The sequence below is a fragment of the Antechinus flavipes genome, chromosome 3 (genome assembly GCF_016432865.1).
Source record: "Antechinus flavipes isolate AdamAnt ecotype Samford, QLD, Australia chromosome 3, AdamAnt_v2, whole genome shotgun sequence".
Taxonomy (NCBI): domain Eukaryota; kingdom Metazoa; phylum Chordata; class Mammalia; order Dasyuromorphia; family Dasyuridae; genus Antechinus; species Antechinus flavipes.
The window spans coordinates 487,283,122-487,301,205 of NC_067400.1; the positions used below are offsets into that span (position 1 = coordinate 487,283,122).

The following is an 18,084-nucleotide window of genomic DNA, read 5'->3' on the forward strand; positions in this document are numbered from 1 at the left end:
AGGGGATTTTCAGCTTCAATATGACTGATATAACATGCAAAATATTGCTTTTTTCTCTTAACCAAATACTGTTGTTTTGTTAACATTCTAAATGTATTATCTAAGTGTACTATTTAAAAGTTAAAATAATAACCATAAACACCTGAACCTAGGAATTTCATTGTTGATAATATACTTCCACAGTGTTAACCAAAAAAAAATCTAAAAGGCTACTCAGAGATTTTCATAGCAGCAACATTTATTATATGTAAGAAATTTGAAGCAAGTTAAGTGTCATTTAAGAGGACTAATGATATGTTAATATAAAGCATAACTATAAAAAACATAAATACAGACAAATTTGGGGGTTATAAAGTAATCTGAAAAGACTGAAAAAGAAAGCCCCCAAAAGCAGGCAGAATTAGAAGAGCAGAGCCTATAAATATAAAAAATACAAACTCAGCAAGAATACAGGAAAAAACATTAATGGTTAAAATGACTGAAGAGTTGTATTTTATGTATTTATTTTAATTTAAATACTTAAAGTACAAATAACACTATTCACATTCAATAATAAGTTTATAATAAATTAGTTTTTTTAAAAGAAGAATAGAGAACTTGGGATATACTACAACTATTGTCCTAATTTTAAAAAAAAAGGAAGAAGTCTGTATTTGGGAACTATAGGGACAGTAAATTTGATATGATTATGGGTGCAATTCTATAATATAGTAAAAGGATATTTAATGAACACCTAGAAAAGGAAGCTCTGATGATCATACACACAAAAAAATAATCCTGGAGATTGACCTTAATTTTTAAAAACATAATTACTGAATTGATGCCAGGGCAATGGCATATATATATATATATATTTTTTTTTTTTAGCTAAATAAAAATTTAACAAAAAGTCTCACTACAGTTATTTTTGAAAAAATTTTCTTGATGTGCTTTCAAATTTTACATTGCTTTACTTTCTAATCATCAACAGTATATCTTCTAAAGTAGCAAAAAAAGTACATTTAACCAAGAAGCAGTTATTAAGCACTTCTTATCTGCTAAGCACTGTACTAGTCTCTAGTAAAACAAAGAATGAAATAATTTATCTTCTCCAAGGAGCTAATTTACATTCTAATTAGACCAGTATATACTATATACAGGCAAATATATAGAGAATAAATATTAAGAAGATATGTAGATATTAAAATAAATTAATATTTCCATGTCCATTGGTTTTCATCTCATTCCACACATTTATTCCAGCTCTCTGTCAGGGCAAGAAGTAGCATGTATATTTATTGAAATAATGGAGCTTTGTAGGATTTATAATAATACAATTAGGTAAATTCATAACTGGATTAATGGCTTTACTCAAAAAGCAGGTAATTAATAATTTCAGTATCAACTTGAAAGATTACTTCTACCAAAGTGCAGGAAGGATCTATACTTGGTCCATCATTGATTTGTATAACGGTATAGAAGGTATGCTTATCAAGTTCATATGATACTAAACTGCTAGGATTGATGCTTACCATCTTGTATGACAAAATCAGAATGTAGAATCATCTGGACAGTCTATAATATTGGAACAAATTTAATAAGGCAAAATTTCTATGAAAAAATGTAAAGTCTCATATTCATTTAAAAATCACTTGATTACAAAATGGAGAGTTATCAAATAGCAGTTCATCTCAAAAACATCAAGTAGACTGCAAGTTGAATGTGATTCATAGTATCAAAAATTCTAATGAAGTCTTAGATGTCCAAGTTGAGGGAGTGATAGGGCTGTTCTGCTTTGCCCTGGTAAGGACTCTTTTGAAATATTGTTTTCAGTTCTGGAAGAACCTAGCTAAGCTGCTGAGAACACATAAGACAGTAACCATGGTGTTAGGCGCTTGATATTATTGGGAATGTTTTGTCTGGAAAAGAAGACTTAAAGTGAATATAGTGAATATAGCTACCTTCAAGGAGTTGAAGGTCTTTCGGGTGAAAAGAGGATTAGATTGCTAATGAGAACCAGAGTAAGGGAAGTAGTAGATGTTGCAGCAGGACAAATAGAGGCTTTTCGACAAGCTATTCAGAAGAGAAATGATAGGTAAGTTCTTTCTCATTGGATTTCTATACCAAAAACCTATTTCATTTTGCTTTAGAGGATATTCCTATTCAGGTATGGATTGTTCTAGATTGCCTCTGAGGTCACTTACCACTCTGAAATTCTGTAAGGGGCAAACCAAATTAATATGTTAGTTCATATATATGCTGTAAGGGAGTATCCTCTTGCTCTCTTCCCTCTTCCAAATTGGCTTGTGTAAATTTTGTAATTTTGTACATGTACATGTATTTGAATACTCCATAATTAACATGATAGGTCTAGCTTACAAACTTAATTGGTCTGTCACAGCAGCATTTAAAATAAAAACTTCTCTACTGACCCACACATATTTGGAGGAGCTTTTTCTGTATTTTCCTGCTTTTAGGTTTTACAAGTAGGTAAAGAATATCCTTTCCACTTGTATATTTTAGATCATTGTACATATCCTGTCCCTCGTTTTTAAAACACAAAGATCTCAATGTGATACTATATCAAAAAGAATAAATTTATAGTCACATGCCCTGAGGTTGAATCCCAGCTCTTGACATTTCTTACTTGTATCATGTTGGGCAAATCATTTAACATCTTTAAACCTTTGTTTCCTCAGATGTAAAATGAGAGGGTAGGATCTAGTTCTGTGTTCATATAAATTCTTCCTCTTCTCTCCTCCAAGGCTGGGCCAGTGGAGGGAGGCTCCACAGACTTTAGTGCAGAGTAGAAAAGTTAAAAGAAAGTCAGAAGAAAAAAAATAAAATTAAGGTAGTTACTTCTAGAATTGTTAATTCACTAAAATAAAACAGTTCCTGCCCTTGAGGAGGTTACATTCTATTCAGGGAAAACAGATAAATATAAATTATATTCAAAACTAAATGGAAAGTAATTGTGATGACTTGGATTACTGGTTGAAATGTGTGTGGGGCAAACATCATGTTTTAGGATGCTTTTCCATATTAGGGGTGCAGAAAAAACAACATTAGTGGACCATTGCTTGACAACTTGTAGCCCAGCTAAAATGGTGCAGGAGAGAAATAGGGGTCAGTTATATGATGAGATGATTTGAGGAAAAAGGGAGAAGTTTGTGCTTGTTTTCAGCCCTGATGTGGCTGGTTGGTTTTGGTTTGGGGTTTTTTTTACTTCATCTTTATTGGGAGTATTCTTATAGTAGAAACACAGGTTTATTTGGTCTGAAGGATATGATTTGCAAATTACAAATGTGATCTCTACCCCTATAAATATGAAGTAATTGCTTTTAGAGGGAAAAATGGGTTTCTTAAAGAAATGGGGCAGTTTTGTAAGTATAGTATATTATTTTAAGTGATTCCTTTTTTAGTATACTTTTTTTTATTTTCAGCGAGATCTCATTTTAGCAATGCTGCCTGTATTTAAAGGAATAGAGTAGTATTTTGACAAATTAATCAACCTGTCTCTTGTACTGCTACCCTATGGTGACAGATTAGTTAGAGTGGTGTATGTATAGGAAAGAACACTAGATTGATTCAGGAGGTAAAGGGGTTTTTCCAAGTTCTGCTGGTAACTAGCTATGTAATCTAAGATAAGTAACCTTTTATCTCTAAGCATATTTTCCCTCTGTCTTGGGGACATTAGATGAATTCTGCAAGCAGGAGAAATAGATTTAGATATCTGGGTTGAGTGTCAACAGAAGTTAAGTTGCTATGGGATTGCTAGCTCAGACTGAGATGGGATTATTTGCTTAGAGGTAAATATTTGTTTTTGACCAGTTTTGTTTTACCTGCAGAAAACACTGGAGAAACTACGAGCAAAAACCTTCCACTAGGACAAAAGGACTTTGGAGGTTATTTCAGGATTTTATCCTGTACTACAGAATGTATATTTGATTCTTTTAATTGACTCATGATGTACCTCAGATTAACCTGACTTGTAAATATTCCTTTAAAATAATATAATTCAATAAATTTTTATCACAAGTATATTTTTTGTAATGTTTTCATTCAGTCTTGGAGAATAGTAGGATTTAAAGACTTTTCAGTGCTAAATCCTTTCTTATTTTTGTGCTTTGGTCATTGTAGATTCTGTTGTGGACACTAATTCTTATTAAATCTTCTTAAATTCATTCAACAATCATTAAATCTGCTGTTTGCAAAAAACTATATTAGGTAAGAGAACAAGGATAAATAAAATATATTTCCTATCAGAGCTTCTAGTTTATGAATGACCACATACACAAGTATCTAAAAATCATGTATTAATTAAGCAATAACTAAAATTAAAATTAATTTAAAATTAGTTAAGCAATAGCTAAACTCTGCCATAATATTAGAGATCCATAAAATAGGGTCAGAGAGAAAAAATTTAAAGGGAAAGGTTCTAGAAGGTATTGATTAATCCAGTTTAAACATAAGTGCTATTGACTATCAAGTACTAGGTAAAGCAAGAAATTTAAAATTATACTCTGAGAAGGGAATGTAGTGGTAAAATATTCATGTATTGACTACCCCAAAATAGCTATGTAGCTTGGGGCAGATCACTGAACATGTCTAGACCTCAATTTAATTATTTGTAAAATGATTTTGGATTGAATGGATTTGTGAAGATCTTTTCTTTGACTTAATGATCATGTAGACAAAAATTAGAGAGTGAGATGAGGAGACATATTCAATAATGTTATAAGAGATAATGTTGTCAATGCAAAAATCTACTCAAAAAGTGTTAAGAAATTTGGAGAGATCTTTTTTAAGGAAAAAAGGATAAAAAAATCTGGTTAGGTGGCACCCAGAATTGAACCCTACTGAAAGGTAAGGACTTTGAAAAGTAGATACAGGGATAGAAAATATGAAGGTGACTTTGCATGGGATAAGAAAAGAACAGACTGAAGAGGGCAAGATGAAAATGAAGATGTCCAGTTAGGCGTGAATATAGTCTGCCAAAAAACAAACAAAAAGAATAAGATAAAGTTACAAAAAAAATTGGGAAAAAAGATGTAAAGGAAGCAGATTCAGTAGAATTAGATCTTAAATCATAAGGTAAGAGCATTGTTGAAACATAAAATAGGTAATTTTTATTATTTTAAATTATGTATATATATAAAACCTATGCAGTCAAGAATAGAAGAAATGCAGAGAAATAGGGAAAAAACTTTGATAGACAATCTCTCAGTATGTGATAGGGTTGGAATATTGCTGTGGTCTAGGACCAGGTTTTTAAATTGTAGTTTGTGATCCCATATGGGGTCTTGTAAATGAATGTAGGAGTCATGAAATTACAATTTATTATCAATAAATGTTTTATAAATGTGGATTTGTAAAAGAAGCTGCAAATTACCTCTAGAGAAATAGGTGGAAATAAGTGTAGTACAGTCTTACATAGATGAGTCAATGATAGTGAAGAGATGAAAGGGTAAACTTACTGAGAGTGGAAAGGAGAGAATACATGAGATTTTGGAAATCAAACGGACAGAACTTAACAAATGAGGTATTTACGAGGAAAAGGAAGAATCAAGATGATTCTAAGGTTAAATTTTTAGGTGACTAGAAAGATGGTAGTGCTCTTAACGGAAATAGAGAACTTTGGGAAGGAACAGATTTGGAGAATAAATTTGGTTTGGTATATATATATATAGATATATATTGGGATATATGTATATATATATTGAGTTTGAGGAAATAGAACATAAAATGGAATGAAAATAAATAGGAGCCATCTGTGTAAAGTGGTCATTAAAGCTATTTGAGTAGATGAGCTCCCTAAAAAGCATTGATGGTGAAGAATATAACTTGAGAAGACATTACTTTTAAGCACAGGGCAAGTGGAGAGCCAGAAATAAATGCAAAACTAAGGAATGATTAAGATAAAATGACATGGAACTTAAGAATGAAAGATATGTATCAAAAAGAACATAATCCAATTAAAGGGCTATCCCTAAGGTAATCTGTCTTTTAAATAGAACTCTCAATTTGAAGTAAAGGGAACATTTCTAAAAGGTTGGCTGCCCTAGGTAAAGGATTAGGGGGGCTTCGACAACTCATGAGATCCTAAGACATAAAGGATCTCAAATTTTATCATGAGTATGCCCTGGTAGATAAAGATTGTAAATAATAAATCCTGTAGTGAGTCTTTTAGAAACCTGAAGAATCCCACCTTCATGATCTGACATTTGATCTGATAACCTTTCTGTTACTGTTTTCTGCATTCAGTAGGAAATAAAAGAATATGTGTTCTCCCTCCCAACACACCCATAACATAGCCATCTTAACTTCTCTATTTTATTGTATTCTAAAATTTTTTCCTGCCATTAATACCCTTGTCATTCCTCCTTCATTCCTTTTTCCTTCTTTTCCCCAACCATTTCAGTCACTATAGTATGTACCCTGATAATTACCGTGGAATCCCCCAGTAGTGGTAGGACTGCTGGCAACTTCCCTTTTTCTTTATTAATAAAGTACTCCTGTCTAGTAGATGTGCCAAATTCAAGATAAATCTTAAAACAGCCCTTTGACAAAGCATTATTTGATCAACAGAGGTAAATTTAATGGAAGAGTTTTGCTTATTAATCAGTTTCCTTTTTAAATGTTGGTATACTTTGTTGAGATAGTAGAGTTGGGAGGCAGGAGAAGTCAGTGAGGGGATGAGATTTTTTTTCCTTTAAAAAATTTCACCATGTCTGTTCCTTTGCAATTTTGCTATTTATTTTTTCTTGGACTATAAAGTATAATTGTTTTAGTTTTAGGAAGTGATTTTTAAAAGCTTTTTTTTTTTTTTTGGCTGATTCCTTATTTAATATACTATTCAGGAAAGACTCTGAACATAAAATCACAGAAAAGGTTGAACTTACTTTCAGCAGCTCTGATGACATCCATATCACAGGTGATGAAAGTTTGGAAAACTGTATTCAAGAGGAAAACAAAATGAATGCATTAGAAAGCCATTGTCAAGTAAGAGTTTTTTAAAAAGCTTTTAAATCTAACCGCACTTGGCATTCTAAAATACAACTGAGAAGCAATAAATTAAATACAAAAAGATAAATAAAACTAGATTTTACAAAGACCAATATAGATAGAATGGACACACTTCACTGAGTGTTGGACTACTTGATCTCTAAAAGTCTCTTAAAATATGTAGTCCACACATTTTACTAATTTGAATTGAATCACCCTTATTTTATGTACTTCTGGTAAGAAGAGTTAGGTACTTTTCTAGCACATAATCGATTGGAAATTGGGATAGTGGGATGCCTGATAGGGATGTTTAGAAAGGCCGGACTCCTTACTCCATTATCCTATCACAGAATTTTGTCCTGCCAAGCCTGAAACTTGGATCCCTTCCACTATTCACTAACTATGTTCTTATACATGTGCTACTGAATGAAGGCAGAGAATATTACAAAATCATGCTGACTCAGTCTGCTACAAATTTATATTAGTAACATCAACTGGATCTTTATTGCTGCAAGGCAGTCCTTTAAACTCCCTTATTAACAAACTATCCCACTCTTCATAGTCCTTCTTCCAAATCTTTTCAACCCTCTTCACATCTGCTATTATTTCTCCTCCAATCTTCCTCAGCTGATTAAAAACAGCCTGTCATTTCAGACTGTAAAGTAGCGATGATGGTTTGATTTGCATACAATGGTTATTATTATTTTTTTTTTTTGCTAAAGCAATTAGGGTTTAGCGACTTGCTCAGGGTCACACAGCTAGGAAGTGTCAGAGACTAGATTTGAACTCAGGTCCTCCTGACTTCAGGACTGGTAGCTGCCCAATGGTGACTTTTTTTCCTTTTTTTTTAATAATGATATTTAACTTTTCAAATACATGTAAAGAGAGTTTTCAACATTCACCTTAGCAAAACTTTGTGTTCCAGATTTTTCTCCCTCACTTCCCCTTTGTAGTGTTCTGCTTTGCTTTCTGGAGGGCCTTCAGACCAGCCTTGGTCTCAGAGTAATCACCCTGAGAATAGCCAGGGATAAAGTCCAAATTCTTTATTATCTCCCTCACATTCTGTCTCCTTGACTGGGTCTGGGCTAGCTTTCTGTAGGCCCTTCAGATAGGCCTTAGTCTCAGGGGGAGCTGAGTCTGAGAGATTGAGCTCTAGCTTCCAGTTAGTTGTCTTTCTCTAGGTCTGACTCTGACCTCTTAAATACTCTATTACAATTAAATCCATTTATTATACTGAGTATAAGCCAATCATTACATCACTAGGGAACCATTATTTGTTGTAAGATTAATTCAATCATACTGAACTAGGAGGAGTCAGTGAGGGGATGAGTAAACAGATTTAGAGAGATTAAATGAATTGACTAATGTTATGAAGCAACTAGAACTATTAAATACTATGCTAAACTAAATAACCATTGTTTTATCAATTCCACTGAATTAACACCTTGTTGTAAGAATCCTTGTTCCAAATACCTTTCTCCAGAATTCTGGCCCATTATACCTTTCCCCAACACACTTGCTAGTCTTATAAATTTGAGTCAATTCTCTATATATTTTTAAAGTGAGGTATTTATCTGAAATACTGATTATAAAATTTTTTTTTCCAGTTTTCTGCTTCCCTTCAAATCCTGGCTATATTGATTTTGTTTGTACAAAACCTTTTTAATTTTATGTAATCAGAATTATCCATTTTGCATTTCATAATATTCTGTAGCCCTTTGGCTATAAGTTCCTCCCTTCTCCATGGATCTGAGAGGTAGACTATTCCTTGTTCTCTTAATTTGGTTGTACTGTCACCCTTTATGTCTACATTACAGACCCATTTCAAACTTATCTTGGTATAGATTATTAGGTGTTGGTCAATGCCTAGTTTCTGTCATATTTTCCATTTTTTCCCAGCAAATTTTGTAAAATACTAAGTTCTTATCTAGAAACTAGAGTTTTAGGGTTTATGAAGCACTAGATTACTATAATCATTGACTATTATGTCTTGTGAACCTAACCTGTTCCACTGATCCAATACTCTGTTTCTTAGCCAGTACCAAATGGTTTTGATTACAAATACTTTATTATATAATTTTAGGTCTGATACAACTATACCATCTTCCTTTGCATTTTTTCCATTAATTTCCTTGAAACTCTTGACCTTTTGTTCTTCCAGGTGAATTTTGATATTTTTCTGGCTGTATAAAGTAATTTTTTTGCAGTTTGATTGGTATGGCACTGAATCAGTAGGTTACGTTAGATAAAATTGTCATTTTTATTTTATTTCTATATATGTATGTATGTATGTATGTATTAGCTCAGTTTCAAGTTGTTTAGGTTTAACTTTATTTGTATAGAAAGTGTTTTGTAATTGTGTTCATATACTTCTGGTTTTCTCTTGGCAGTTAGACTCCCAAATATTTTTTGTTATCTATAGTTATTTTAAATAGGATTCCTTTTTCTTCCTCTTATAGCTGAACTTTGTTGGGAAATGCCAATAATACATATATATGTGTGTGTGTGTGTGTGTGTGTGTGTGTGTGTGTGTGTGTGTGTATGTAGGGGTTATTTCATATCCTGTAACTTTGCTAAAGTTGTTCATCATTGTTTCTAGTAGTTTTTTTTAGTTGATTCTCTTGGATTCTCTAAGTATACCATCATATCATCTGCAGAGTGATAGTTTTGTTTCCTCATTACTTTAATGCCATCAATTTCTTTTCCTTCTCTTATTGATAAAACTAACATTTCTAATATAATATTGAATAGTAGTGGTAATAATGGGCAACCTTGTTTCACTCCTGATTTTATTGAAAATGCTTCTAGTTTATCTCCATTACATAAAATGCTTGCTTACGGTTTTAGATAGATGCTACTTACATTTTAAGAAAACCTCCATTTGTTCCTATGCTCTTTAAGGTTTTTAATAGGAATGGCTGTTTTATTTTGTCAGATGCTTTTTCTGCATTTGTTGATACAATCATATGATTTCGTTAGGTGGTTATTGATATGGCCAATTATGCTGATACTTTTCCTGATGTTAAACCAGCCCTGCATTTGTGGTAATAAATTCCCCTTTGTCATAATATATTATTCTGATGAAAAATTGCTGTAATCTCTTTGCTAATATTTTATGTAAGATTTTTGCATCAATATTCATGAGGGAAATTGGTTTATAATTTTCTTTCTCTGATTTGGTCCTTCCTAGTATAGGTGTCAGCATCATTCTGGAAGGAATTTGATAGGACTCCTTCTTCCTCTGTTTTTTCAAATAGTTTATATGATATTGAAACTGATTGTTCTTTAAATGTTTGATAGAATTTACTTGTAAATCCATCTGGCCCTGGAAATTTTTTTCTTAAGAAGTTCATTAATGGTTTGTTCAATTTCTTTTTCTAAGATGAGATTACTTAAGTAATTTATTTCCTCATTTTAATCTATTTTTTGTAAGTATTCATACATTTCACTTAGATTATCAGATTTATTGACACACATTTGGGCAAAATAGCTCTTAATTATTGCTTTAATTTTCTCTTCATAAGTGGTAAGTTCACCTTTTTCATTTTTGATGTAATTTTTTTTTTCTCTTTTGTATGTATCGATGAGCTTCAAATGTGTTTCTTGTAAACAACATATTATAGGATTTGTTTTTTTATTCTGCTCTGCTAATCACTTCCATTTTGTGGGAGAGTTCATTCCATTCACATTCATAGTTAAGATTATTAACTCTGTTTCCCACCATCTTATTTTCCCCAAATTATACTTTTCTCTTCTTTTACCCCTTTGCTGCTCATCAGTGTTTTGCTTCTGACCACCACCTCTGTCAATCTACCCTCCTTTTTTTCAGCCCCCACTTTCCTATTCTTTTTCCCTTATTTTTGTGCCCTCCTTTCTATTAGCCTTTCTCTTTCATTTCCCCTTTCCCCTCCTACTATCTTATAGGGTTAAGACAAATTTCTGTACCAAAAATAATTATGTATGATGTTCCCTCTATGAACTAAATCCAATGAGATTAAGGTTCAAACAGTGCTCATCCTCCCTCCCTTCTTTCCCTTTACTGCAATAGATTTTGTGCCTCTTCATATGAAGTAATTCACCCCATTTTATCTCCCCTTTCCTCTTCTCTCAGGACAATCCCTTTTTCACACCAATTTCTTTTTTATAAAAAATCATTACATTAAACTTAACTTATATGTATACTCTCAAGTATACTCCTTTTAACTGCCCTGACAAAGATGTAGTTCTCAAGAGTTACATATATCTTCTTCCCATGTAGAAATGTAAATATTTTAACCTTTAAAAACAGAGTTTTTTCCTTCCATTTGTCTTTTTATGTTTCTTTTGAGTCTCATAGTTTGTCCAATCTCTAACATCTTGGCTCTGCCCCTGATCAGTATTTTAGGAATAATAATTTTATCACTTTCCTTAGTGGTAGAAATGATCTGTGGGTTAGCACCAATATTTGGTTTTGTGCTTGGTTACATATGTTTGTGAATGTTCACTTTGACTGCTTGTACCAATAGCAACATCTGTCCTCCTTTTTTGTATGATAGTACCTAATGTTATTAATTTTTTGCATTCATATTTGCACTAGATGAGAGAAGTATTTTGTCTAGAATGTAACAACTATTGCTCAGTTTGGAGGATGCCAGAGTTAGCTGTTGCTGAATCTACCTCATTCCATCTTACAGGTAATACTCTTGCACTCCACAGGTTCTTGTTTTAACACTTACAAGTATTGACCACTGGAATACTCATGTTAATATAATATATAAATATAAAAAATACATAATACAATATATATGTATTGTGGCAAAGATGTGTTAAGAGGTCAAGTAATGGTTTTATAATATAGAGCAATTATTCCTGTCTTACTGAAAGACCTATTTAGTACTTTAATAATTATAATAGAGGTCAATGTAGCACTTTAAGGTATGTCAGATATTTATGTAGCACTTTAATATTTACAAAAAATGATATAATCTGAGCCTCACATCAACTCTATGAAGTAAGTTGTTCAGGTGGAGTCTGAAGATGAGTAAACAGATTTAGAGAGATTAAATGAATTGACTAATGTTATGAAGCAAATGTTAAAGATTATCTTGACTCTTAAATCAAGTGTTCTTCACTAGAGTATACTATGCCTGTTTTAATATCTGTAGTTCTAAATATCCAAGAAAGAGATGGACCTCTCATGGAATTGAGTTATTTTCTGTGATGACAGAGTACCTTTCAATTTTGTCCTCTTTTTATTACACCCTCATTTTATTTCTCTTTCCAACCTTCAGTAGTTCTTTTACTTGAACAGTTTTTTAATTTAAATTTTCATTTTTCTCCAATTACATGTAAAAATAATTTTTAATGTATTTTTAAAATTTTTGAATTCCAAATTCTCTTTCCCTCCTTTTCCTTCCTCATGATCTCATGGAAAAACCAAGCAATTTGATATATTATACATGTATAGTCATACAAAAGATGTTTCTATGATAGTCATGTTGTAAAAGAAAAGAGAAGAAAAGAAAGGAAGAAAGAAGTATGCTTCAATTGCATTCAAGTACCATCATTTCTTTTCTGGAGGTGGATAGCAATTTTCATCATAAATCCTTCAGAATTGCCTTGGATCATTGTTACTAAAAATAGTTGTCATTTTTGTTATTGTATTGTTGTGACAGTGTTCTGATTTTGCTTATTTCGCTTTGTTGCTTATTTCACTTTGTATGATTTTATGTAAAACTTTCCAGATTTTTCTGCAAGGATCTTGCTCATCATTTTTTATAGCACAATTAGTATTCCATCACAATCACATACAATTTCTTCAGAATCCATTTGATAGAAATCCCCTCAATTTCCAAATATTTGCCAGCGACTATAAGTATTTTTGTACGTATGTCTTTTCCCTTTTTTTTTTTTTTTTTAAATCTCTTTGGGATATAGTCCTTCCAGTAGGATTGCTTGGTCAAAGGATATTCATGGTTTTATAACCCTTTGGGCATACCTGCTTTAAAGAATAATTGAATCAATGTACAGCTGCACTAACAGTGGATTAGTATATCAGTTTTTCCACATCCCTCCAACATTTATTGTTTTCTTTTTTGTCATATTAGCCAATCTGATGCTGCCTCAAGAGTTGTTTTAATTTGCATTTCTCTAATTAAAAGTGATTTATTTATTTGTTTTTTATTATTATTATATTTTTAAATTTACAAAACATGTGCTTGAATAATTTTTTCAACATTGACCCTTGCAAAACCTTCTGTTCCAAATTTTCCCCTCCTTCCTGCCCTTTCCCTCCCCTATTTGACAGGTAATGCAATACATGTTAAATATGTTAAATCCAATATATGTATCCATATCTATGCAGTTACCTTGCTGCACAAGAAAAGAAAGAAAAAAAAATCTGAGAAGGAAAACAAAAATGCAAGCAAACAACAACAGAAAAGAGTGGAAATGCTGTGTTGTGGTCCACACTCAGTTCCCATAGTCCTCTCTCTGGATGTAGATGGCTGTCTTTAGCACTGCACAAGTGGAATTGGTTTGAATCATTTCATTGTTGAAGAGAGCCATGTCTATCAGAATTGATCATCATGTAGTCTTCTTGTTGCTGTGTATAATGATCTACTGATTCTGCTCAATCAGAAGTGATTTAGAGGAGGCATCTTAAACTTTTTCTACTTGTGACCCCTTTTCACCTGAGAAATTTTTATGTGACCTTGGGTATATGGTTATGAGGAATATACAAGTCAAACATTTACTGATAATAAGTCATAATTTCATGATTCCCATATTTAGTTACATGACCTTATATGAGGTAAGAGCCTACAATTTAAGAAATTTTGATTTAGATAATTTTTCCATATGACTAGATAACTGATTACTTTATCTGAAAACTGCGTGTTCATATCCTTTGACAAAGGGAATTGGGGAATGGTCATTTATTTAAATTTGACTCAATTCTCTATATATTTGAAAAATGAGGTATTTATCACAGAAACTTGCTGTAAAATTTTTTCACAATTATGTAATAATTCTCTCCATCCTGTTTTCCCCTTGTTTATCCTGCCATCTCTCCTTTAATCCTGTCTATCCTCAAAAGTATCATGCTTCTGACCCTTACCAATCCATTCTCCCTTCTATCAGCCCTATCCCCTTTTGTTATCTCTTAACCATATTATTTTCCAATATAGTAAGATGGATTTCTATATCCAATGAGTATTTATATTATTCCCTCTTTGAGGCAATTCCAATGAGAATAACGTTCATGCATTCCCTGCCCCCTTCCCCCATTACCTCCACTGTAAAAAATCCTTTCTACCTCTTTTATGTCAGATAATTTATTCCATTCTGTGTCCCCTTTCCCCTTTTTCCAATGCATTCCTCTTTTTTACATCTTAAATTTTTTTTAGATACTCATCCTATCATATTCAACTTACATCTATGCCTTCTCTCTATGTATACTCCTAACTACTCTAATAATAAGAAAGTTTTTAGGAGCAACAAGCATCATTTTCCCTTGTAAGAATATAAACAATTTAACCTTATTGAATCCCTTATGATTTCTCTTTCCTGTTTGTCTTTTTGTGCTGCTTTTAATTCTTGGATTTGAAAGTCAAGTTTTCTATTCAGTTCTGGTCTTTTTATTAGTAGTACTTGAAAGTGTACTATTTCCTTGAATTTCCATTTTCCCTCCTTATCTTATTTCCATAGCCTATTTTTATGGAGAGCAATGTGTAGAATTCTATTTAATAAAATTAACTGTTGTAATATAAATTTAATTATTTTGGGAACTTTGTTAAATATCGTAAAAGTAATTTTTTTTTAACTTGGATTTTTCTTTAAAAGTTTTTCTAGAATCAGTGGGGCATACCTTGGGGACTGTGGTATTCTCTTCTTTTTTATAATATATGATGGTTCTCTGGGAGCAGGTTTCTTGGGGAGCTTTTTGGAAGCAGCCTTAGTTTCAGTTCAAAGTGATAATCACTTCAAATGCAGCCATGAGTTAAAATCCAGTCCTTTATTGTGTCCTTCAAAGGCTTGAGCTTCAGCCCCTAGCTCTTTCTGATTGTCTCCAGCCAGCACAAAGGTGGAATATGGAGTGAATCTGTCTCCGCCTCTGAGAGTGGGCTTCTTTTTTTGGCCCTGAGAGCTTCTTGCTTATATGCTGTACACTAAGTACACACCAATCATTATATCACTAGGAAACCATTATTTATTGTAGGATTAAATCAATTCTAAACTAGATTTAAACATTGTCTCCTCAATTCCACTTAGTCCCTTATTTCAAGTTCTGGCCCATAACATCTCCTTGTAGGATCAGATCAATCATACTGAACCATGCTAAATTAGATAACTATTGTCTCTATCAATTCTAATGACTTAACACTTTGTAAGGATTCAAACAGGGGACCATTGTAATAGGATTGGAAGGGGAAACCTAATAGGGTTGATATTCATTAATTTGAATTCTTGAAGTTTGGTTAAGATTAACTTAGTAAGGAATCAATAAAGTGAAGCAAGGGGTCTTTATTTAGTGAAGTACAGAGTATTCATAGGCTAACCACTATTCAGTGCTTCATTGTATAAAACAAAGAAAAGTCATAAAACGGCAGTAGTTACACAAAAAAGAATGGTATACTTATTAAAGAAAAATGTATATTATTGGTTACAGAAGATAGATAAGAGTTATTTTCAGAGCATAATATAGCCAGTCTCTCTATATCAAAGAAATTTGCGTATTGGGCCAGGCAGGGAAGAGAATTTTTCCAGGACTCTGGAAACCTGCACCATTTAGCATCAAAGTCTTTTTGTACCAGTAATAGGAGAAAGGATACACTGAAAGACTCTCATTCCCTCAGCTGATTTTGTAGTTCCCCCAGAGCCATTTAGTGTATAATGGCAAACACAAAACAAGAGTAGCATTACTTGAAGCAGGACTGATTCTAGGAGCAGCACCCCTAAGTGTTATATAAACATGTTGGGGAAATTCGAGGTACAAAAATGGGAATTCAGTAAGGGGTATTAAGGCAAGAGCAGTGAGGAGGCTCAATGAAAGCTGCCAACTTCAGGAGATTGGCTGAAGTCAGTTTCTGAGGGGTTGTAATCTGAGCAGAGTAATTTTGTCTACTTTTTCCACACCATCCATACCTATACCCTATTCCATATCCATTCATATCATAACTGATGAGTAATTATCCAGCAGCCTTTGCTAGAAGACCACTAGTAAAAGGAAAAGACAAGTCCTGAAGCATTCGATTCAACTTATGAATAGTTCTAATTGTTAGAAAATTTTTCTTAAGAAAAACTTTATTTTGTTTTGTTTTGTTTTTTTAATAATTTCTAATTATTGCTCCCAGTTTTGTTTTCTGAGTTGAAACAAATCAAGTATAATCTTTCTCTAAGAAAAAACTCTTTCATCTAGGGGAGGGGGTGGAGGGAGGGAGGGAAAAAAAAATTGTAACAGAAACGAGTGTCAATATAAAGTAATTATTAAATAAAAATTTAAAAAAAAAAAGAAAAGAAAAAACTCTTTAAACACTTAGAAATAACTAATGTGCTTCCCATTTTTCTCACTATTTCCAAACCTTCTCAATACTAAACTTTCTTTCATTTTTTGCAAAGCTTGGTTACCATTCTTCTCAGCACCCTAATTAAACTGCAGTTTGTCAATATCCTTCCTAAAACACAGCATCCAGAACTCACTGTAATATTCTAGATATGTCTTGATCAAAACAATATACCAGGATTAGCTCCACTTTACTTCTGAATTGTGTTTCTTCCTTAATGAAGCTTAAAATTGTTAGCTCTTTTGTCTGTTAAGTCATACCAAAGCTCCTAGAACTTAAATTGTTTTCTAACCATATCTACCCAGATTTGATGTAGTTGAAGCTAAGTACAAGACCCTGCAATATTGTATCATGATTAAATTTCAACTTATAATATATTCATTCCATCAGCCTAGTTTTTTCATTTTTGGGATCTTTATTCTCTTCCAGTGCATAGATATTATTCTCAATTTTGTATTTCCTTTCTTTTATGTAATTTTTTTTTAATTTCAGTGTTTTATGCTGTTTTCACAGAGCCAGCAGTGAGTGAGTTGAAGACAGTGAATGAAGTTAAAGTATGTGTCTCTGAGGACACGAAGATTGAACAATCATTTATGAAAGGACTGGCTTTAAGGTTCCCTTTACAGTAGAAAAGAAAAGATAGCTTAATTATAAAATTCATTTCACACTAAGGAGCTGGGATTTCTTCTAATTTCATTTCATATGAAGTTTTATGAAACTATGAAATTAGATAAGTTGGAAGACTTTTTTTGCCAATTATAGCATAGCCAGTAATTTTTAACAAGGCCTTTACTTACACCCACACACATACACACACAATCACTCAATCAATTAATCAAAATTACATGGGTTTTTTTTTGTTTTTTTTTTCCTGAGGCAGTTGGGGTAAAGTGACTTGCCCAGAGTCACATAGCTAGGAAGTATTAAGTGTCTGAGATCAGATTTGAACTCAGGTCCTCCTGACTTCAGGGCTGGTGCTCTATACACTGCACCACCTGTTACATATGCTTTTTAGGCAAAAAACGCAAAGATGTGGGTTTCTAAACCATCAGAAATGGCACAATTTCCAAAGAAAGGCTTATTTAAAAGGCCCATCCAATAAGTCCCTTGACAAGCTAGCCATTAATGAGTGTGGGGTTATTTGAGTGAATGGTATTTATCTTTATATATCTAAAGAAGAATTAAGTGTGAATTTTTGAATATAAGACTCTTAATTAACTTATAGTTGCATCAATACTGAAATATCTTGACCCTTCACCCAATACCTTAACTTATTTATTTTGCTGACAAAATGTTTTTGATTTCCTAAATAACCAACAAAACCATTTTTCTAAAATGAAAGGGTATTTTCTGTCATTTGTTATGTTACATGAGCCATTTCCACTTATGTCAAGTAACATACACTTCAAGGCAAAATGTATGCTCTGTCCCATCCCCAAGCACCTAGAGAACTATATAATTTAAGCTATTCTGTTTTCTAAAGTGCTTATTATGATAGAAGATAGCAAAGTGTAAAAGAGAGAAAAACTGTGGATCTGCCATTCTTTTTTAATCGATT

General features: G+C 32.5%; 1 protein-coding gene across 7 annotated transcripts in view; it reads left to right on the forward strand.

Annotated features, from left to right (window-relative positions):
* Positions 1 to 18,084, forward strand: part of CEP295 (centrosomal protein 295) — a 97,349-nt gene that overhangs the window by 77,269 nt on the left and 1,996 nt on the right. For 5 of the 7 annotated variants that reach the window (XM_051986823.1, XM_051986819.1, XM_051986820.1 and 2 more), the window contains 2 exons: positions 11,561 to 11,657; positions 17,040 to 17,139. In XM_051986823.1, the coding sequence (XP_051842783.1) occupies positions 11,561 to 11,657; positions 17,040 to 17,139 (197 nt within the window). Of the gene's footprint in view, positions 1 to 3,827; positions 4,021 to 11,560; positions 11,658 to 17,039; positions 17,140 to 18,084 lie in introns of those variants that run through there. The other 2 variants (XM_051986822.1, XM_051986824.1) reach the window with 2 other exon arrangements.